General features: G+C 39.7%; 2 protein-coding genes across 2 annotated transcripts in view; both read right to left on the reverse strand.

Moving 5' to 3' along the window:
* The window catches only part of LOC134847010 (zinc finger protein ubi-d4-like), a 601,556-nt gene that overhangs the window by 492,315 nt on the left and 84,956 nt on the right, over positions 1–24,285 (reverse strand). The window lies entirely within an intron of this gene.
* LOC134847009 (uncharacterized protein KIAA2013 homolog) overlaps positions 1–24,285 on the reverse strand; it is a 112,357-nt gene that overhangs the window by 3,113 nt on the left and 84,959 nt on the right. The window contains exons 2-7 of the mRNA XM_063864491.1: positions 17,078–17,239; positions 16,740–17,011; positions 16,268–16,432; positions 2,928–3,079; positions 490–668; positions 24–105 (exon numbers count right to left, since the gene is read on the reverse strand). Coding sequence (XP_063720561.1) covers positions 24–105; positions 490–668; positions 2,928–3,079; positions 16,268–16,432; positions 16,740–17,011; positions 17,078–17,205 — 978 coding nt within the window. The 5' untranslated portion in view covers positions 17,206–17,239. The remainder of the gene's footprint in view (positions 1–23; positions 106–489; positions 669–2,927; positions 3,080–16,267; positions 16,433–16,739; positions 17,012–17,077; positions 17,240–24,285) is intronic.

Here is a 24,285-nt window from a genome sequence, read left to right on the forward strand (position 1 = left end):
AAATTTCATACATTTCAACCAACCTGTTCTGCTCTAAGAATCAAGTCTTCCGTTGATAATTTATTAGAGTGCTCAATGATCGTCATCACATAGACAGCTGTCGTGCTGCAACATATAATAACTTATCTATCACCTCGGTCATTCATTGATCATAATGCTTAATCAACTTTACTTTTAGACCCTCCTTTTAGAAGATTAGAAGAGATACTAGTTCTTCAGGACATGCAGGTATAGTTTAAACAGAGGCAAAGCTAGAGATTCTAAGCCACACGCATTTATCGCTCAGCCACGAACGCTTAATAAACCTAAAACACTAGCCAAAAACGAAGCAGAGAACAGATGCTATGAAATTACCAATGCTACAGATCATTATAGAGTTATTGAATATACTTCCTTTTCAAGAATACTTCATGAATTTTTCAAACAATAGGATGACTAGTTTTAGTCAGAATACATTTTGATCTAATATTAAGGATAAAATTCACTTACGACATGGCCTGAACACGAAATGCAGACTCTATCTGCTCCTGAAGAATGACCACATTCAGTCCTGACTCCTTGAGTTGTTCTGTTCTCTTACAGAACACTTTACCACTGAGCTGCACCCTCGAAGAACTGTCCATGCAGGACTTCATAACACTCTCCACATTCACTTCTATCGAGTGAGACTGCAAATAAAAGCTAAGCCAAATTACATCAAACAAACTCAAGTTCTAACAAGGATAGCTAATAACTGTGCAAATAGCACGGAATGTTCCGACCAGTCTTACAAAAAACAAAAAAAAAAAAGTTTTTTTTTCCAAATTAGTAAGGTTTTTTCTGCCTGGTTGAAAAAACAAGATTTGATCAAAAAATTAGAATTTAGGCAAACCGAAAGTCATAGTAAAACTAGCAAATTGGACAACCGTTTTTGAAAAAAGTGACTAGAAAAAGAAAAAACATCATCATTAAAAAATCAAAAAAAATTATTTTGAAATTCTTGATTCCAAAAATCGAGCCTAAAACACTCCAAACATTTTATTACTCGCGTAAAACTAGCAAATTGGACAACCGTTTTTGAAAAAAGTGACTAGAAAAAGAAAAAACATCATCATTAAAAAATCAAAAAAAAAATATTTTGAAATTCTTGATTCCAAAAATCGAGCCTAAAACACTCCAAATATTTTATTACTCGCGTAAAACTAAATTTTTATGGCTAAAAATAAACATAAACACAAAAGCGAAGCTGAGCTTTGCACCAATTGCGATACAACCATGACTGATTATGATTTAAAACAAAAAAAAAGAAACTGAAAACAAAACTTCGTTTTTGTAATTTAAAACTGCAAAAGAAGCCCAAAATACTTAAAAAAGGTATAATTAAAATCTATACAAAGAGCTTTCGGAATGATCGAAAGAAACCGAATATTTAAAAAGTCCTTTCAGCGGAATTAAGCTGACAAAAATAAGCGGACAGACAATAATCTAGCTTAGCAGAAAACTTTCAGTTTGCAAAAAAAACAGGTCTGGACTGGAATCTAACTCCCGGGCTTTGGGGCACCAATCATGGGTTTTACAGCAACTTGGAAGAAAGCTGAAACTTCAAAAAAAAGTCGGGCTACGGGAACTAAAGCCGACAAACAAACAAACGGACGATTGTACAAAAAAAGCACAAAGACTCTCTCTAGTTAGCAACAAAAAAACAGATCTCGGCCGGATTCGAACAAAAAGCTTTTGCCGTTACGCCTACTGCAGATGCGCTGGATGGTTGATTGAATTTGAATGTATAATTACCAAGCGGTAAAAAAGCCGAAAATACCTGGGCAGAAACTTCAAGACGAAAAAAAAATCAAACTAATTTCAAAAACTTTAAATCCCCTTTCCCCTCAGAACACACACACACACACACGCACACACAAAACTCTGTCCTCAAAAGACGCAAAAGGAGGCCACTAAGTCGATATAAAAAAAGATGTCAATAAAGCCGAAAAAAATGTTTAAAAAAAAACTAAAATTTAACAAATCGAGTTTGTAAAATTACAACCAATGTCAAAATCAAATTTCGATTCGACCGGATTTTTAAACGCTTAAGTACTAAGAGCAACTACAATGGAAAAAGATTACAGCAAAAAAGAACTAGTTATAGATGTGGCAAAAGCTGACACAACATAGGCAGACAAATATTATGCCGACAATTTTATTTGAAACAGAATATTTCCGTTTGAAAAAAAACAGGTCCTGGCCAGATTCGAGCCTAGAACCTTTGCGTATCACCTCCAGGCTAAGTTTGCAGGAGACACAAAGAAACTTGAATTCATTATGAACCAAGGTACCAACAGGAGTCCAGATGACTCCTGTGACCAAGTTATTTACGGGAAAAAAAGTCTAGTTCCTGATTGCAAAATCCTTGCGTTTCGCAAGGGTAATAATCTATAGTAAGCCTGCTCACTCGCTTTACTCGCTCGAAATTAGAAACAAATCGTGAATTTTCAAACCGGTTTTTCTCGAAACTTGGAAACAATTTTTGGAAATTTGTTGATGTTCGAATCACGACTGAAAAGGCTTAATATGATACACCACTCAACTCACTCCGATGATTATTTGTGGCAGCTGATTTTGCGTGGAAAACAAAAAAAAAGAAAAACCTAAAGCACCCGAATACAAAGTTCCTCCCCAGCTTCAATGGTCAGAACAAAAACAAACGGTTAATCTTACATACTGTGTAGAGCCAACGAGAATAAAGTAATTGTTCAAAAACAAAACAAGAAAAACAATGTTGCTTGAATGAATTATTAATTTGCTTGCTGAAGAAATGCCGCACAAAAGATTTTTACAAGGCCGCAGTCAGCTTGGCAGAATTTGAGTACTTTTGCCCGTAGATTTTACCAAGACTGTAGCTGGTCTATAAACCCAACTTTTTTCACGCCCTTGTGTGTTTAATGACTCACCATTTCGTTTCGGACGAAGAACTTCTCCACAAAAAGGTTTGAGTGCGCTCTGTGGAAGAGGAATGTGTGCTCAGTGGTCACACACTTGCCACCCTGCGAGTAGGATTGCATGTCAACGGCCAGTCCATTCAAAAAGTCCGTCATCAGGGCACCTGTCAACAACTGGCTTCTTAAATATATTAAAACAGAGCCAACAGACAGTTGGAAAAAGGTCAGTGCATTCAAGGAAACCGAAAATCAAACGGCGAGGAAAGCAGAATTGAGCTTGAGCAGTTTTTTGAAGAAAAAAAAACAATACGGCTAATTAAAAGTTTTCGCTCATTGACACTTCATAAGCAAACAAAATTATTTCAAATACACGAGCGAATAAAACAAATCAAGGAACCGGCAACCAAGAATTTGAAACTTTATTTAACAGTTTCCCATTTCAAATCGACCAAATGTAAAAATCCGGATCCATTTTCAACATTTACTCCTCAATGCATAATTTGAGATAACTTAATAAATGAAGCATAGCCAACAGTAAGTTAGCAAAGCCTCAATAATAACAAAAAACGAATAATTTTACTTAACTTTCGAATCTAAAACTTATCACGCTGAATTTCTTTGAATTTCAAGAATCTGATCAAAAAACTAGCCATATTAATAAAAAACTCGATCAATAGGTTATCTTCTTATTCCGCTGGGAAATCTTAACGAAAATAACACCCATTTCGAAAAACGAAAAAGCTTTCATGCTTTTATTTGCGCAATTTCGCTTTCGTAATTAAAGAGCTTTAAACGCCTTTTTGTTCCGACTTTTGATACGAAAGTAACGGAATATTTGTGCTCGGTGGGTTTTTTTTTTCTTCAGACAAATTTCGACTTTTTAACTAGCCAATTTTGTCGGAATTTTTTTAATATCATTCGAAAGATATTGTTGTCATGAGCTTAAATTTGAAAAGATATTTCACCTGTGATAATTTTTCGTAAAATTATGAAGGTTTAAAGATTGCCATTTTGGGACAATTAACGCGCGATATAATTCGCGCTATTAACGCGTAAGCGGAGATTTAATCCGTCTTAGAAATCGTTCCAAATTGGTTGAACGAAGCTCATTTGCCATAATTGATTTGATACAAAGAGCGAAATTTATCTTTTTGTATTTCATATGGCGTGTGGGGGGATGATTTTCAAAAAAAAATCCAATTTAAAAAAAAATTTAATTTAATTTTTTTTATGTTAAAACTGCTCCATAAACCTTAAAAGGCAGTCGGAACATTCAGGGCTTCGCCCTGATACGAGCAGTCTTGTTAAGCTTTCGCTCCGACCATTCAACATGGGAGAGGAACTTTGTATTCAGACTTTGTATTCCGGTTTAATTTTTTTGAAGTTTTTCCTTTTTTGTTTTCCACGCAAAATCAGCTAACAAATGGCATTTAATTCGCAGATAACAAAATAGTCAAGTTTTGAAATTAACAAGATTTAAATTTTTGGATTACAAGACAACCACAATTTTCACAACGAGACGAAGCGAAACTTCGCAATACTAAGTCGAAGTAACTAAATTTTAAAACATCAAAAAAAAAACATTTACAAAATTTCAACCTTTTTCTCAAATGATGTTCAATTGGAGAAAAACATGTTAAGAAACACAACCGACGCCCCTACATAAGCATTCAAAATCATTTACCTCAGCCGCAACTAAATCGACAAAATCTTCTGGACTAAATTATGCGCGCTTCGAAGAGTTTACTCTTAATGCTGAGAGCGTAACGCGAATTATTTGAGCGTGGCGAATTATCCCGCTCAACAAAATCGTTCCAAATTGAATTGAAGCTAGCTAATTGGTGGTCGTATCAATTTCGTACGACTCAAAATTTTACACTTTGAAATTGCTCAAAATTTATAGGTTTTCAATAATTTCTTTTCCCAAAAAGTATTCGATATGAATTAAGGGACAGTTGGAACATTCAAGGCTTTGCCCTGATATACGAGTAGTCTTGTTTTCCCTTCAAACGACTTAAAAGAGTTTAAAAAAACTCGATATAGCACATGGCGGCCGCAGATTTGATCAGATTTGATGTAAGCTAACACAAAGTCAGATTTAGTGTAAGCTTACACTTTGCCAAATGACTAACAATTCATTTGTGAAACTTTATGTTGTATGCCATTTTATAAAATACTTGTATTGCAAATAACTTTTAGGAAATGAATTTGAATTGAAACTGAAACGTCAAACAGCCCAACCTCAAATCTTAGCGCAGTCAATAAAAGACATTTTACTGGAAATAAATACGTTCAATTGACACATAAAAAGATTCGTGAGTTGGGAAAAAAATAAGTGCCGTCAAATTTAAAGGTTTTCGCCCTCCTCATTGATAACCTTTGAATATGTTGAGCACATATTTGGACGAGCAATGTTGGAAAAATCGAACTCGTACGATAACACAAGCCTTTGCCTGTGCAATAAATTCCAGTATAAGGCTAAGCACAGCTTAGCTCCATTTGTATTTTTCTTAACAATATTATGCGAAAGTAGATACAAAAATGAAACCTTGAATGCAGAAAACATTCAATGAATGCAAGGAAACAGAAAGAAATACAGACTAGTTTTCTGAAAAACTTCAGATTTTCAAAAACCATGTAAATTTGTATTGGTACTTCAGATACCGGTGGGTCAACTGTAATCTGCTTTCTAAAATAGTTTTTTAGAGACCAATTAACATTGGTACAATGCTTGGATCCAAGATGGACGTGTTCCAGACATCTGGTGGCCACTATGCAATTCCTATCGTGATTAATCAGAACGAAATTGCCATAGAAAATGTATTGTTTTCAACAGCTGACCGTTTTTCAAAGAATTCAGACAAAAATCTGAGAGCTGCATTTGGCTTCACATACAGTTTGGTTAAACTACGCTTGAGCGGCTCCTTTCCTAGCTAAAGAGTAGCTCTCAGAAGGACACTCTTGATTTCTGGATCAAACCAATTTTGTAGGACATCACCACCATGTATGACCCATGCCGTATACATAAGAATCATAAGAATACCCCCAGAAAGCCAGTTGTTGATTTTGCGCAAGCGATAATTTTAATGAGGTTGTTGCACTTGATTTGCACTAACTTGATTAAAGCCTATGGTGTCTCCATATCATTGATTTGTACAGTCGACAGAGTGCGGCTGCTATCATTAAATCCAAGAAAGCTGATGTGATAACTGACAAATTTCAGGAGAAGCGGAAGCGGGTTGCAGTTTATGGCACGCCAACGGGTGGAGTTTTAACAGACAACGGAGGAGAGTTTAATACGAACAAATGCAGACAAATGGCAGATAGTTACATTTACACTTAAGACCACTGCTGGCTACTCTCCAGGGTCTAAGGAGGGTGTGTAAGAATGCGCAAACGCGGTTTTGATAGACATGTTGCTGAAAATCACGTCAGAAAGTATACCATATAAAACAAGGCTTTCGTGGACTGTGATGGCAAAAAATGCGCTGATCAATCTCAATGGTTTTAATTCTTAGCAACTAGCTATGGGCTTCAACCCCAAATTACCGTCCGTCCTTGTTAATGCGAAGCCCGCTTTTGCCCCAAGACAATCGGATTATCTGATGAAGCATCTCAAATCGCTTCATTGCCAGACAGAGTTTTATTGCCTCTGAATCAAGTGAGAAAATTGCCCGAGCACTTCAGACGCAAACCAGAACATTGGCAGGTAACACATTTTCAAAAGGAGACTCCGTGTTCTATTACTTCCTAGAAACGAACGGAAAAGGCTAGGAATTGTCATTGGTCACGACGGTGTAATTATTCTGTTAAAACATGGAAGTTTAGTCAGAGCACACTCGACGCGTGTGCAGTTGAAAGATGAACATTAGTTTTCCCAGACACTAGCTCCAGAGATACCGATCAGTCTGAACAGATTCAAGAACTTGCAAGAGTGACCTTGCAACAGAAGAGTTTGTCTCAACAGCAGAATTTGTCAGAGGAGGCAAAAAATCGGATTATGGAGAATCGCTCGACGGCACAGCGTTTTCTGAAACGGCCAACAGATCGCCAGAGTCAAGTGCGAAACAACACAACCCAATCCCCCCCCCCCCCCAGCTCAGATTGTACGCAGCTTGAATTAAGATGAGTCGACCCAGGAAATCCCCGAATATTGATCGTGCCACAAGCGGAAAATTCGTTTCCTTCGTGTAACAATGGAAAATACGTGCAGGGACGTATTGTTGGAAGAGCTGATAAAAGTGGAGGTGTTCATCGAAACTGGCACAATACCAAAATATTGGACAGTTCCGCACGAGAAAAGTCTTCCACGGTTGTGATAGATTTGTCAGTCGAAGCCTCACAATTGGGCAGGCTGAAGCTGACACGCATGTGTTCATTGCGACCTCGGACTACGATGACGCTTAAGAGCTTGAACTATCAGCCTGGCGGAGATTCAATGTTTTTGCGGAAGTTGAGAATGACGCGTCGTATAGATGGGTTCTATCTCAAAAAAAACTGTTAAGAAAGCTTGTCTTGTAGCTAGAGGATTCGAAGACAACGAATTGAAATCACAAGAAAAACAATCCCACATTTCAGGGGCGGATCTAGGATTTTCTCGAGGGGGGGGGGGCGGATTTTCAAAAAATTTTCGAAAACTTTGACGACCTTTTTTTTTTTAGGTCGATCAGATTGATTTTCCGAGCTCTCCCAAAGCAGTAAAAAGACCCTGTTTTGGCCAAACTCTATGCGCCGCAGGCAATTTTTTGAAAAAACAGGTCAAAAAAGCCGTTTTTGGGCACTTTTTGGAAAATTTTGACAAAAAAAACGCGTTTTTTGGCGCGCGCTCCCCCTCAAAACTAGTATATATTGGCGCCAAAGGCGCCTTTAGAAAAATTTTAGGGTCGGTCGGCCAAAATTGGATTTCTTAAAAAGTACCAAAGGGGGGACCCTTTGGGTTGGCAGGGGTTCGAATCCCTGAGGGGAGGGGGCGTCCGCCCCCGCCCCCCCCCCCCTAAATCCGCCCCTGCCACATTTGCAGCAAAAAAAAACTTAGTTTGACACTGTTCCTGCTGTTATTCGTACCCGGTGTATATATTCGATTGACATCATATCTGCGTTTTTATAGGGAAGACCGGCTACAAAACTGTATATGTCTACCACCTAAAAAAAGCGAAAAACCTCAAAATTGGGCTTCTCAATAAGGTGATTTATGGGCTACAAGACGCCTCGTAGAAATTGTATGCAACCGGGTGCGCCCTGGCTCGATTGGACAGAGCGCGATTCATGAAGTTAGAAAATGATGGGCTTTCTGTCGTTATTGCTATTGCTTCTCATGCAGATAACTTCATGTGGTGTGGGTCCAAAATCTTCGAAAATGAAGTTATATCAGCTAACAAAACTGAATTGAAAGTTAGAGTATCCTCTGACAGCTCATTTATGTTTCTTGGTTTTTAAATAGAGCAGAACGACACTTCAATCAAACATAATCAGAATCAATGGCAAAAGAACCTTATTTATTTTTCACTGAAGAAGTTGAGAACCTATACGCCCGCAGAAAATAGTTCCTATCCAAGAAAAGAGTTCCTATCCATTTCAATAGACCATCAAAAATTCAATCATTGAGTGTATTTTTAATTCAGCTGAAAATCTAGATCCATTTCAAAAACTAAAAATCCAGGTCTTTCCGTTTAGCAAAATCAAGTTGTTTATAGAGCAACACTTGCAATGCAAAAAACACATTGCGCTACAAAATAGTGAATGGAAAAGAAAGACAGAATTCGAAAAAAAATTCTGAAAAATTACTTGAAAAAGTCAATAATGTTAAGCATTTGTCATGTGTTAATTAATTGTCCTGTGTTGTTCTATTTATTGTCATGGGTATAATCGTGATTGTATTTCAGTTGATCTTAAAGTAATACAAGTTATCCTATCAATGTTTTCATGGTAGCAGTACGATCTACAGCAGGATGACACATACATTCAAAGCCCCACCGTTGTGGAATGAGGAAAAGAGTTTTGAACAATGGAGCAACGAAATCAACGTCTGGGAACGTGTGACAGACCTATCGTAAGAGAAATTGGACCGGCGCTTGCTTTGACGTTACAAGGTCGCAAGCGTGATGTTGCCATGGAAATTCCACTAGATGAACTAAAAGCATCGGATGGTATGGCGAAGCTCCTCGGAAAGCTCAAAGAAGTTTTTGATGTGAAATCCACCGATAAAGCCTTTGACGCCTATGTGTCGCTTGAAGCATTCAAACGCGATTTGTCGCAGAGTATGGGAAACTACATACTGGACTTTGAACGTCTGTACTCTTAGAGTGACTCGCAATGAAATGGTGTTGCCCGATCCAGTTCTGGCATGTAAATTGTTACACTGTGCCTCGTTGAACCAGAAAGAACGGCAGTTGATTTTGGCGGCTACGCCAGACTTGAAGTATGCTACTATGTGCAGCACTTTGAGACGTGTTTTTGGCGAGAGTCACGTCAAGGTAGGTTATTCAGGACCTTCCCTTGTGAAAAAAGAGTCCGTTTTTACGGCGTCCGAAACAGCAGTAGAAGAAGTTGCGTTCTACCCAAAAAGAGGCAGAGGTTTTACACGTGGAAATCGATACAGAAGGTCTGGATCACATCGGCCTTATTCCTTGCCACAAGGGAGAAAATCGCAACAAGGCAGAAACCCATTGGACTCGAATGGCAGAATTTCAACCTGTTCAGTCTGTGGTTCTCGCAACCACTGGGTCAGAAATTGTCCAGACAGACAAGATTATGGAGATGCAAACAAGAACACTGATCTAAGTAATGGTGGCCAGAAAGAGGATGAAGAAGTCGTTTTTCTTACATTCGCAACTATATCGGAAACGCTACTTTCTCAGTGTTTTGGCAAAGCAATTCTTGATACAGCTTGAACCTCTTCAGTGGCCGGACTCACTTGGTTAGAACATACTGTTACTAATCTGACAAAGTTTGATCAAGCACTTGTGAAATATCAGGTTTCCACATGTCGAATTTTGTTTGGAAAAGGAACTGCAGTATCATCGCGGAAAACGGCCAAAATTCCGATACAATTTGGTGATTTAAAGTGTTTTTTACGGGTTGAAATAATCCCAGGATTTCTACCTTTATTGTTGAGCATCAAATCTAAGAAAGCTGCAGATATTTCATTGCATTTAAAAGACGGATTTCTGACAATTGGAGATGATCTCAGTCGTATCCACTTTGAAACTGTTTCTTCAGTCCATTTGTTACCGATGTTGAACCTAGAACATTTGGACGTCACACAGCAATTGCGCTTATCAACGCAGTAAAGATATCATTAAGCTGCACAGACAGTTCAGGCACTGTTCGGCTGTTCGTCTAAAAGATCTTGTCAAAAAAGCAGGCATAACTGATGCTGAAATATTCAAGGAAATTGAGAAAGCCAGCAATACTTGTAATGTCTGTGTGAAATTTGGTCGATCGGGTGTAAAACCTGTAGTGACGTTGCCCTTATCGCAGCATTTCAATGACACAATTTCGATGGATTTGCATAACCTAACAAAATGTGGCCCATCTGTCTTTTATCTGAATATTGTTGACCTTTTCACTCGATTTAGCCAGGCAGCTATAATCTATGAAAAAAAGCCAGACACAATCATCAATGAGCTGAACAGGAAATGGACATTTGTTTTCGGTGCTCTAAGACGTATTTTGAGTGATAATGGAGGAGAATTTGATGCTGACAAATTTAGAAGCAACGCTGAAAACTTGAACAAAGAAGTTATTGGCACTCCAGCAGAAAGTCCTTGGGCTAATGGTGTTGTTGAAAGACATAATGAAGTACTCACAGAAAATTTTCTCAAGACACGAACTGACAGTGGACGATCATTTATGCATGGAGCAAGCTGTTTTCGCCAAAAATTGCCCGAGCAATTTTTCAGGTTTCAGTCCGTATCAACTAGTCTATGGTAGACTACCAAACCTTCCGAACATTTTGACGAATAAACTTCCTGCACTGGAAAGTCAAACTTCATCAGAAGTTGTGCAGATGCATTTGGAAACTCTGCACAAAGCTAGACAGTCGTACGTCCAAGCTGAAAGTTAGGAGAGAATCCGTCGTGCACTGAGACACAACGTTAAAAATTGTGAGAAAGTTTTTACCATTGGCACAACTGTTTTCTATCAGCGTCGAAACAAGTTCTGGGGAGGACCAGGTAAAGTGGTAGGCATAGACGGATCATTACTGCTGGTAAAACATGGTGGTCAGACTATCAAAGTTCACAAATGCCGAGAAAGAGTCGACCCGAACCATCAACCGACCCAGAAAAATGAGATCAATGGAGAGACAGAGCCTACTGAAACCGATAATCCAATGAAAACCAATGAAACCAACAGAGCCAACAGTTTGAAAGACAAGTCGTCGGTTTGTCTAAGTTTACGTGCAATTACTATAGTTGAGAACGACGACGAAGAAGAAAAATGTGAGAAGTCGGTTTTGTCATCCTCTGGAGACGATGTTCTTGAGGATTTAGAACGCTTCTTTGATTCATATGAAATGACTTCAGTTTCTCCAGTTGATCCTCCAAAGGCTTGTGCGTTTTAACCTATCAAACAATGCAGAAGTGTGCTGCCGAAATTGAAAAGTACAACCCGACTGCATCAAACGGATTCTGATGTACCTTATGATAAAGTAGTTAGTCGTGCGCGAAAAGTTGGAGGGAAGCACGAAACGTGGCTGAATCTGGAGTACGTTGGTCCTGAAAGTATGGCTGGTAAACGAGGCGCGGTTGATTTTAGAAATGTTGACCACTGGGAAGACATATCGGAACATCAGGAAGCTGACACAGCGTTCACCACAGATTTAGCAAGTTTGAATTCTGTTAAATTCGATGAGAAAGAGTTTCATGACGCAAAAACTAGAAGAAATTGGGTCTTGGGAGAAGAATGAAGTGTTCCAGGAAGTGCCATATGAAGGACAACCTTTGATTGGTACAATATGGGTCCTTACCGTCAAAGACGGGACTCGTTGCCAGGCCAAATTAGTGGCAGAAGGATTTCAAGATGCTGATTCTGATAGTATTGTTAAGTTTTCACCTACTTCTGGTCTGGACGTAATTTTTTTAGATAAGCCGTATCCTTGTACTCTACTGTTGCAAACTAGGCGTTTTATCAGGCGTTAGACATCAAAACGGCTTTTCTACAAGGTCTACCTATCAGAAGGAAAGTTTTTATCAAATCGCCTAAAGAATACAAAGACACTCAGAAAGTGTGGAAACTCAAAAAGTGTGCGTACGGTCTCAGTGATGCCTCCAGGTACTGTTATGAACGGTTGTCGAATGATCTGCAAGTGTTGGGTGGCGTCAAATCAGCGTATGATCCCGGAATTTTCATCTGGGCAGACAAACAGGGCATGATCTGTATACACGTAGATGAGTTATGGGCTTTTGGAACAAATGAGTTCCAGAAATCTGTGCAGATGCATTTGGAAACTCTGCACAAAGCTAGACAGTCGTACGTACAAGCTGAAAGTTAGGAGAGAATCCGTCGTGCACTGAGACACAACGTTAAAAATTGTGAGAAAGTTTTTACCATTGGCACAACTGTTTTCTATCAGCGTCGAAACAAGTTCTGGAGAGGACCAGGTAAAGTGGTAGGCATAGACGGATCATTAGTGCTGGTAAGACATGGTGGTCAGACTATCAAAGTTCACAAATGCCGAGAAAGAGTCGACCCGAACCATCAACCGACCCAGAAAAATGAGATCAATGGAGAGACAGAGCCTACTGAAACCGATAATCCAATGAAAACCAATGAAACCAACAGAGCCAACAGTTTGAAAGACAAGTCGTCGGTTTGTCTAAGTTTACGTGCAATTACTATAGTTGAGAACGACGACGAAGAAGAAAAATGTGAGAAGTCGGTTTTGTCATCCTCTGGAGACGATGTTCTTGAGGATTTAGAACGCTTCTTTGATTCAACTGAAATGACTTGTTTCTCCAGTTGATCCTCCAGACGCTTGTGCGTTTAAACCGATCAAACAATGCAGAAGTGTGCTGCCGAAATTGAAAAGTACAATCCGACTGCATCAAATGGATTCTGATGTACCTTATGATGCAGTAGTTAGTCGTGCGGGAAAAGAAGGAGGGAAGCACGAAACGTGGCTGAATCTGGAGTACGTTGGTCCTGAAAGTATGGCTGGTAAACGAGGCGCGGTTGATTTTAGAAATGTTGACCACTGGGAAGACATATCGGAACATCAGGAAGCCGACACAGCGTTCACCACAGATTTAGCAAGTTTGAATTCTGTTAAAGTCGATGAGAAAGAGTTTCATGACGCAAAACTAGAAGAAATTGCGTCTTGGGAAAAGAATGAAGTGTTCCAGGAAGTGCCATATGAAGGACAACCTTTGATTGGTACAATATGGGTCCTTACCGTCAAAAACGGGAATCGTCGCAAGGCCAGATTGGTGGCAGAAGGATTTCAAGATGCTGATTCTGATAGTATTGTTAAGTTTTCACCTACTTCTGGACGTAATTTTTTTAGATAAGCCGTATCCTTGTCCTCTACTGTTGCAAACTAGGCGTTTTATCAGGCGTTAGACATCAAAACGGCTTTTCTACAAGGTCTACCTATCAGAAGGAATGTTTTTATCAAACCGCCTAAAGAATACAAAGACACTCAGAAAGTGTGGAAACTCAAAAAGTGTGCGTACGGTCTCAGTGATGCCTCCAGGTACTGTTATGAACGGTTGTCGAATGAACTGCAAGCGTTGGGTGGCGTCAAATCAGCGTATGATCCCGGAATTTTCATCTGGGCAGACAAACAGGGCATGATCTGTATACACGTAGATGAGTTATGGGCTTTTGGAACAAAGGAGTTCCAGAAATCTGTAGTAGAACAGTTGCAAAGCATTTTTGTGGTTGGAACTGCAGCTAATCTGCCGCATAATTATTCAGGAGTTTTCGTTGACAAAGGTGAGAGAGGGTGCTATATCTATCAAACCACTTTCTGCGAAAATATTCTCGAAATAGAGGAGGAAAACTCCAGAACCGTCGATAAATCGTTAGAAACAAGCAAGTCTGAGAAATCCGCACTTCGTTCTACTCTCGAAAAGCTGTTATGGCCAGCTGTTCAGTCTAGACCTGATTTACTATATTCGATAAGCAACGCAATTGGCGTCATCAGAAGCAGCACAGTAGAAGACATCCTTCGCGTTAATAAAATTGTTAGACGTCTAAAACAGTCGGCTGCTCAGAAGTTATATTATCCGTCAATTGGTAACGAAGGCGATTGGTTTTTGGCCTTCTCTATGCTTCTCTATGCAACAACTCGAACGGGTCAACACAGGGCGGATACTTAGTCTTTTTGGCTAATAAACGCACGTTAGATTGCTCGCTTATTGCTTGGAAATCATGTAAACTCAAGCGTTTAGCAAGAAGCACGATTTCCGCAGAAACACTGGCGTGTATAGAGGGTGCTCATTTGTATAAACATTTTTGAAAGTGACGATGAAGCTGGATGTTCCGGTTCTAGCGTACTGCGATAATCGCTCTCTTGTAGATTCAGTATACTCCACGAAATCCACGTCGGATAAAGGTCTGAAAATTGATATTGCCTCTATTAGAGAAATGATTATCGCCGGAATTAATCGCCAGGTAATTTGGATTCCAACGCAGTATCAAGTTGCCGATTGCTTGACAAAATCCCGTAGTTCAGCGTCAGATCGGTTGGATCAAGTGCTCAGAACAAGCAATTTATTGCCATTTAGTTTTACGCGTGAAAACATCCCGCTGTAGCATTTCGGAAGTTTATAATATACTCATTTGGTATTTGATTCTATAGCGCTAGTGATATTCAATTATGCGCGGACCAGCGTTACGTTTCATGCTGTATACGTATACATGTTTACAACATTTCTCGTTTAGTGGGAGTGTTAAACATTTGTCATGTGTTAATTAATTGTCCCGTGTTGTTCTATTTATTGTCATTTGTAAAATCGTGATTATTTCAGTGGGGCTTAATGTAATACAAGTTATCCAATCAATGTTTTCAAATAAAACTACAAAAACTTCATATTGGTATCGGTTGAAGTTCATAAACAGCCCTTAAAAATGGAAATCATTTACCGAGCGGCAACAAACTTTGGGTCGAAACCTGTTGAGCCGAAAACAAAACTGCCGTCATTTAAAGGTCATAAAGTTTTTACGACCCATTCAAACAGAAACAAAAAAAACACAAACGGATATTTTTTGCCCTGGCAATTACGCAAAAAAAGGTTGACTAAGTCGATATACGATAAACTGAAACTGTTTGAATATTTAAAATGAAAAAAAAAAAACTGAAAAAAAAACTCAAAATGAGACATGGTAAATTTACAAATTTTTGAAATTTCAAAAATACTAAAAACTGTTTATATTGGAACAAAGCCCATGCTTCAAAAAAAATCAAAAAAAACCCTACCAGATAAGAAAAAAGGCGTGTAAAAAAACGGAAAATGAACCGACGGAAACTGGAACGAAAACCACAAACCCGAAAAAATTGAGACATTTTTTTGAACAGATAATTACATGAAACTTCAAAAGATAATTACAAACTGAAATAACAACCTTTGAAAAGATGATAACAACCTGAAACCAGGAGATCCTCTAGAAGTGAAGATCTTCTAGAAGAGGAAATTCTCAAGAAGTGTGGACAAAGTAGTTTACGGAAAAAAAAAGTCGAGACTCGATTGCAATACGCTTGCTTATCGCATGGGTAATCAGTAGCGATACATCGCAAACATAAGAAGTCGAAAATAAAATGAAAAGCGTAAGAAAACTAGGCCATCAAACATTTAATTTTTCACATGCCTCGCAAGAAGTTCATTCTAGGAAAAAATGCCAGACATTTGAATATTAAATTAGCAACGGAACAAAATTTACGAGGAGGAAACAAAACCGACAATCTTTGCGCAGGCACAATTAGAGCCGAAAAACCAAATGTTTTTTATAATTTTTTTTTTCAAGTTTCAAGTCCCCCTGAAACTGCAATGAACAACACTTGCAACTACAATAAAATTTCTTGCAGCACACGCAAAATTCAATTGCATACATGCTGAAAAAAACGAGGTCCGGCCGGGACTCGAACCCCTGGCCTTAGTATGCAAAGGCAACGGCGTTACCTCAGGGGCAAGTGGGAACAATCTTTTGTTAAGGTTCAATAAAAAATCCAAGTAAGACAAGCAAGAAAGATTGGATCTTTTGAGCTTTCGCCTCACCACATTTCAAATTATCCATTTTCATAGTTGTTTTACGTGTTATAACGACTAAATAAGTGATATTACGATGTGAATAGTTATGAGATCAACTGATTTAGCTAGTATCAAGTATAAATAATAGTTCTTACTATTCACCTGAAAAGGGTTGCTTGGAGAAGGAGTGTGAAGCAAAGTCCCTCAGATAAATGTGATGAATTGGATTGAGGTCATGCTCTACTTCCAGCGACAGAAAGTGTTGACTTTCATTCCCAATAAGAAGTTTCCCTCCATGGCGTAAAATAAAACCGTAGCGGCCATTGCCTGAAACAAGACCGCCTATTACGCTTGAAGAACAGCCTCATAAATTGAAAGTCAGCAGGACATCATATTCCCGCTATTTTTTAGACACAAAAACCGAAAAATGTTTACTTTTCCGTTACCCCCCCCCCCCCCTCAAGCTGGGTTCGTTATGCTAAACATTCTCAATCTGCACCGCGAGAAATTTTTGTTTGGTCTGCTTCATTTGCAGGAACACCGCCGTTATTAAACCTTAGCAAAATCAGATATATCAGGAGGCATAACCGAAGTCTAATCCGGGAATTGACCCAGTAGAGCAGAAAGTACTAACCAACAAAACCCAAGCTATCAAAGGTGTCAGAAGAAGGTCTACTCCTGTGTCCTCCATTAACAACTGGTGAAAGGGCGTCTTTGTACGAGTAATGAACAACGCGAACATTATGAGCCTCTACCCTTTCATCCAAAACTGCCAGATAAGGAGAAAGGCAGGTAGAGTGAGGTGAAACCAGCTTATTTTTTGTGTCGCTCAGCAAACTCGGGAAAAAATAGAACACTACGAAAAACGTTATCACGACTCCAAGTACAGCACGATTCCGAGAGTTCCTAAAATCAAATATAAAGAGCTACTCTTTCAACAATTCTGACGTTCAGGTTGAAAATTAATCATACTTGTTCAGAAAGTTGGTGACAGTTCCCAGAACCCCCGACATCTTAATTTCAAATTGCTTCATCATTTGAGCAACATAAGATGGACATATGTTGCGCAATTTTCGAAGCAGAGAAAGAATGCATGACATTGATTGTCATAAAATTGTTATTTTCACCATTCAACTGAAAAAAAACTAGCAATTAGAGAAAAAAACCAGTTATACACAGGGGCTAATCGGAGCTTCGCACCACTTGCGATAAAAAACAAAGATTAAAAAAACGTAGGTAAAAAAAAACATTAGATGTTCAAAAAAAAGGTGAACCAAAAATTTCCTACGCCTCAATAAAAAACAACCCCAGGGGCCCTGCTAAAGCTGGAGGTACGTGTTTGATACAATAATAATAACAAAAGGGGATTTAGGAATAAAATCCAAGGGTTCGCATAAAACCCAGTCATTGCAGTGTTCAAAGTTTAGTTTTCAGTTATAAGTGTAAGTTTCTTCAGGTCTCTACAGTTGTAAGAACTCATTACTGATGCGTCACGAAAAATGTCTCAAACCTTAATTGTTTCTCGAAAAAACAAAAAAGGAAAAAAAAAACAGAACACTATTAGCAAATTGAAATAAATTCGAAGAGCCAAGTGTAAGTCCAATTCAGATTAAAAAGATTTTTGATTAAAATGTAAATTTCGAACGTTTTCGCAACTAAGTGCATCGTCAGGACTTTTACAATGAACTGATCTTAATGACAATAAAACACCAATTTACATAAGTTATTCGCCATATTTCACATAAATTTTGGTTCTAAACCATCGTGTTAAAAAATTAGCCAATCAGAGTTGACGTCTAAAATTAATTTAGATTTAAAACTTCTCTAACCTCTATAATTAAGTTACAGATTTTTGATTAAACTGTCTGGAAATTTCTTGTTCATAATTTAAAACTCGCCCAAATAATACATGGTGACGGAGCGTAGAAAAAGCACCTATTGACGACTGGCCGGCGTCAGTTACCTAAGTTCTACCCGTTTTGCACAGTCTCGACCTAGCCAGTTGATTTTCTCGTCTATTTAGGGCTAAGTAAAAGTTATCATTTTAGGCCATCAGTCAAACGACTTTTGATCAGCTTTCGTTACATGCGAAGATAAGCACATAGCTGCGTCTTGGATCTCCAGTGTGACATTCGACCAGAATGGCCAAAATGCAATCTCTGCGGAATTCGAATTTTTAGCAGCGAGCCTTCCGGATTGGTGATTATTGAGAATTAAGAACGTTATTTGAACAATTGAACAAAACGTGAAGGTTAAAGGATTCGGAAATTGCTAATTTTTAAATTTTCGAAGTGATTACGTAACATTTCTGAGAAACGTCAGAAACGGCCATTTTGGCAAAAAAGCTAGAAAACAACAGAACAACATTAGTTGCGCGGACGATAACTACGAGAATCGTGATCAAAAAACAACAGCAGATTGCAGGAGTAGCAGAGAAGGTTCCGAGTTGCAACTATTGTGTCGCTACAATAGTTGCAAGGCCGTTGCGGACAACGGTGAAGTGTGGAGGACAGCCTTCCGGATTAAGAGGAAATCAAGATTAACGAGCTTGATTAAGTGGATTCAAGAATCCGGAAGGGTTTCGGAACTGAAACTTTTATCCTTTTGTATAGACTTTTAGCTTCTTGTCATGTCCTGATTTGAATTTAATTAACAACTAGATTCATTTTGATAAGGATGAGAAGCTAGAAGTTGGGGAAAGGGGTTGATCCATCTTCGATGGAGATGATGATTTTTATCTACTGAACAAAAACAATAGTAATATAATAAGTAGTAGCCCTGTTTTTAGGAGTGACCTCGTGGTCTGGAGATACTGAGACCCAGCCATGAGCTCACTATTTCTGCATGTAATCTAGTTAATTTGAGTGTTTTGACCGAAGCCGAAAGCAGTAACGTTTTGTCGACCCGATGATAGAAAAGACCACCGAAAAGTACTGGCTAGGTAGAGACGGTGAAAAGCATGCAAAGCTCTGTTTAGACGTTAGCCAGTCGTCCTAAGACTTAGTTTTGTTTTCCGTCGATATGTATCTTCCGGGCGAATGTTACATACATGTTTTTATGGCGCTCCTGGGTGTTATTCTTTTTAACATCATGACCGGCAGAACCGTTAACGAGCACTCCGCGCCGAGCGGATGCTCACATTAACGCCCTTATTAGGCCTAAACCGCCGGGGCGGAGAGGTGGTTCGGAGCGCGGAAGCCCTCCGGATTACCGTGAATAGCTTTTTAACTTAGTTAAGACCGAAAATTCACGAACCAGGAAGGGTGGGGGGATCGGCCATTCCCTCGTTCCCTGAGAGGTTTGTGACCAAAAACACTTAAAGATATATATAAAACCAAACAAAAAGTAGTATAGTACCCAAGAAAAACAAAAAACATAAAAAATAACCGAAAAAACCAAAAACAGTAAAAAAAAAAATGTAAAAAATCAGTAGAAATCATCCCCCCAGACAAGATGTGATCCGACCCCCCCGTTGTTGTTGATAGATATATTGTTGTTACAGGCATTTATATCAGTCAGGATTGTTACGATCAATTTTGTGGCCTGTTTGTGAGGCTTGTACTGTAGGGTTATTTGAGCATTTAAGCACGTTAATGATAAATTGCGCTCAATCCGGAAGGGTCAGCTGATTTGCGCTCAATTCGGAAGGGTCTTGGGAGAAGACTGATCCGGCAAGCAGTACAGGGAGCAACAGGAAGGCGCTCAACGACAACAACAATCGACTGTTGGGTATCGTTAACAAGTTTTGTATCCCTTTTGGTACAAAAAGTAAGATAGTAATCTGTGGGGGGCTCGACAGTGCTGCACTGTAGTGACCCTTCACCGAACTGCGAATATCCGAGTTAAGCACCTTAATTCGGATATTAAACAAACCCGGAGGGGTATAGTATTACTAATATTATTACTTATATAGCCTATATTAATAGTCTTATACCGTTTTTCAGTGAAAAACAACGAAAACAGACCGGTTTTTAGGGTCAAAATAGCGATATTTTGATCCCCCCACAAGTCGCGATTTTTGAGATATCGATAATTTTTGAAACGGAAAAAAGCGCTAAAGTAGTGTGTTACATCTTTATTGCACTACCATAATAGATAGAACCGGTTAAGTTTAGTTCGGAAGTGGTTGGAACTATTTTGGAACCAAAAACCGAATTTTCGTGATTTTTGAGAAACCGAAACACTAAAAATTCGGAAAAAATTTTTTGAAATTTTTGAGTTAGAACAGTAAAAATAGTTGTTCGGACAACGTTCACTAGTGAATCTACAAGTTTTAAAACCCGCTACCCGAAAGCCTTCCCGGTTGCAGAGAAATCGAACTTAACGTGTTTGATTTGGTGGATTCATCAATCCGGAGGGGTACAGGTAGCATAGTTTTTTGCAAATTTTTTCAACTAAAGCGTTTAAGATCGGAACTTTTGCATTAAACTAGAAGAGTATAGGCCTTCTGAGCTCGGATCAACAATTTTTAGGTCGAAAAGACCAGATTTGCGGAAAAAGTTAGGCGGAACCTATAATAGAGAAATTTCTTGACGTTTTGGCTAATAACTTTTCGACGACTGAACAGATCCAGTTGATCTTGGTACCAATAGATCAGAAATTAGCTGAGCTTACTGATAGGGACAAAAGTTTTGCAAAAAAGTAAGCGTGAAAATTTTTTGAGATTGTTTTTAGCAAATTCCTCAATTTGGAAGGGTACACCCTTCACGTTTCATAAATTTTTTTTAGAAAAGCCGTTATACCCCTACCAAAAGGTAATAGCGGTTGAATAAGGTAACTTTAGGCTGTTCTAGACAAAAAGTGAAGGCTAAAGGCACAGCAAAACCTTAATCGAGCCGAAGTTAGGCAAGCGACAAGACCCTTCACCGTTAGTGTGAATTGTAAAATAAGAGGCTTAACTTCAATCCGGAAGGGTCTAGGAAAGTAGTACATACCCTATCTAGTTAATTGAAAAAGCAAAATTGCATCGGAGAGCGTATCCGGAGGGGTATAGGTTGAAAGAAGGAAATCTCCGAAAAGCTACTTTTGCGAAACCGGAGGGCTCCCAATCCGGAGGGGTCAAAATTTTTTCAAGTTAGGAGGGGTCCAAATCCGGAGGGGTCTGGTGTTAACTAACTCGGAGGGGTCCCAATCCGGAAGGGTCTAAATTTTTTTTTAGTCCGGAAGGGTCCTATTTGTGCCAATCCGGAGGGTTATTATTTTATTAAAGGACTTAGGTAGGTGAAAGAAAGACTAAAGTGAGAGGTATTAGGTTATTAGCACACAGGCTAGGAATCAGTGACTGCACTGGTAACTTGCCTTTCAATAAGAACTAGACCAAAACAAAACAGGTCCGAACTCGGATATTCGCGATACTAAGTCTATATTAAAAAGAGCGTGATTCATTGGTGTGGATTGTAACATAATACGTTTTTGTGAAAAGTGACTGCCCTGAGGATTTTAGTAGGTCTAGCTCGGGCAGTCCGAAGGCAGATAGGTAACACAGTACTCGGTGGGCGCAATAGACGCCCACTTGAGAAAATTACTGCCTTCAAAGTTTTGTCTGTTTGGTGCAGCACCGAGCGGGGAAAGCTTTTTCTTTGAAAGACAGGTTCGACTATTGTACTGCGACCGACTAAAAGTACATTACACATACGTTTTTCTTTTTATAAAGGCATTAATATTCTGTCATTATATAATTTTTTTTTGTTTTTGATTTTAAATCAACGTAAACTGTGCTTGATTGGGTAGTGAGTACACTATCTTTTAAATTGACTGATAACATCATATAGTGCTAGCTTTCGAATCTTACGACCGATAATCGGCTACTGTGAATAAATTTTATACAAACTGTACTCTGATAACATACAGGGATTCATGGTCACTATTTAATAAAATCTTGTGAAATTTTTTGTGTTGTGTCATTATTATTGTTAATAAAAGTATAAGGTCACTAGCAATCGAGTTAAGTGTATAGGCATTAGGAAGTGACAAATAGAGAATGAGTCTAGACAAGTCAACGATACGAAAACGAGGTAATAGCTCTAGGAAATTCATACCTGAAAAGCAAAGAAAAACGATGACCGATCCTTTTGTGGATTGGATCAAGCGATCCCGGTCCGACAAAGGGGAGACGGTTTCAGGCAGATTGGTTGAAACGAGAAGTCAGTAGACCTCAGAAGAGCGTAAAGAACTGTTAGAAGTGGAGGTCAACACAGACCATGCCATGAACGACAACCAGGAAGTACATGGACTGGAAGGGAGAGGCAGAAGTCTGGCGAGTGAATCTACTCCGGTAGAACAAGGCCATGATTTTGTCACTTCCACCGGGACATTGGATCGAGAAGAGATGTCGGAACTGTCCGACATCTCAACTGAAGTAGCGACAACGAGAAGATCTCCGACAGACAACACTATGATGGCAGGCGGAACTGGGAAACAAACAACGTCATCATCGTTCTCCGAAAGAATGAAGAACACCTTCGGAAACATCTTTCCATTCACCATGGGAGGAGGCGCAGGGAACGAAGTTGAATCCCAGGAGGAAGAGGATGAAGAGGAGCAAGGGGACTTTGGATCTCAGGTCAGCCTCAATAGTTCGATCCAGGAGAACGAGGCATACGTGGGAAGAGAGACTGGAACCATGGACAAATTTGGTGTAGTGACAACGATAAGCAAAGAGTCAAACACACCGGGCCAGTCAAAAGACTTCGCGATTATGACAAGTTCAGAGCCACAGACTGGAGAGAGTAGAACCAGAGGGCTAGGCAACGCGTTAGCGGATCCTGAAATAGATAATGAGCAGACGTCGAGACAGAGAGTCAAGGCCCGGATCTCGACCAGCACGAAGCTACCTGGGACCGACAGGGTTACACCGCCACTAGTGACGCCACTCGCGGATAACGGGGCAGCACTAGAAGAAGCCTTAAACAACATAGTGGACAGTTTAGGAGAACAAAATGAACAGATGTCAATAAGAATGAGTGAACTAGAAAGGGCAGTTCACATTGAAAGAGAAAGTCTGCGGGAAGAAATAAACCATAATAGACAAGAAGTTGGCAGGAGCGAAAAGCGCTTGAAAGAAAGAACGGACGAGCATATGGCGAAGAACTTGTCGCGCATGACAAGAGAGGTGGAACAGCGAGACTTACGCTTAAGAGACGACATGGAGAAACTAAAAATTCAGCAAGAGCAGTCTCTTGGGACTCTTGACACAAAGATAGACGCGATGATGGAGAGATGAACTCAGGCTATCATGGATAGGTTGGACGGGCTACTAAGCAGCAAGAGTGGACCAAAAAAAGGAGAACCGAACTCGGGGGGTCCCAGCAGGGAACCGAGGGTGAACTTCAATGAACATCAAAAGAGGAAGACGTATGGATCCACTAGAGGCAGGGGCAGTTCATCAGGCTATGCCACAAGGGGTAATGGAACATGGGGCCCGAACAGTAGAACAAGTTCAACGGGGAACAGACAAACCTCTAACGAACGACCAACGCAAGGCACACATGCGACTGGGAGAATTGATTCCGGCCAAGCGGGAAACACTCACGGCGATTCGGATTGCAGGGATGCACCGCATACAGAGCCTTTGACGAGGTGTGAGGACACTCAAGCGGGACATTCAAGGGATGCTACGGCAATGGCCACAGCATTTGAACCCCTAAACAGGTCTTTGGAGACATTCCTGACAAGGTTATCCAGAACCAATGAACGCAGTGAGATGTCCAGAAGAGTCTTTAAGAAACCAAGATGCTATAAAGATGAATCTGATGGCTGCATTGATACCTGGATAGAGGTAATGAAGCTGCATTTCGAGGAAGAGGACTTGTCGGAGAGACAGGAATGCAGTGCGCTCACCAGAAACTTGGAAGGGACAGCCCTGAACTGTGTCATGGCCAAGAAGCAATATCAACGTGACACTGGTGAGAAAATCTTCGAAATCTTGTTAAACCGTTTCGGATCAGGCGTGCAGGGGCACCAGGCGATGATGCGCATCGAGAAACGGAGGCAACGAGAAGATGAAACCATAGATAAGTTTCTCGATGATTTGGATATGCTGAGAAGACGCAGCCAACCGGATGAGTCAAACCGAAGGACGAACCTGGCCGTAGCCTCAAAATTCATCGATGGTGTGAAGAATGATGAGCTTCGTACGATGCTAGCAACGCATTACACACCACTATCAACCAATGCGCCAA

This window comes from Symsagittifera roscoffensis, chromosome 5 (genome assembly GCF_963678635.1).
Source record: "Symsagittifera roscoffensis chromosome 5, txSymRosc1.1, whole genome shotgun sequence".
Lineage (NCBI taxonomy): Eukaryota > Metazoa > Xenacoelomorpha > Acoela > Convolutidae > Symsagittifera > Symsagittifera roscoffensis.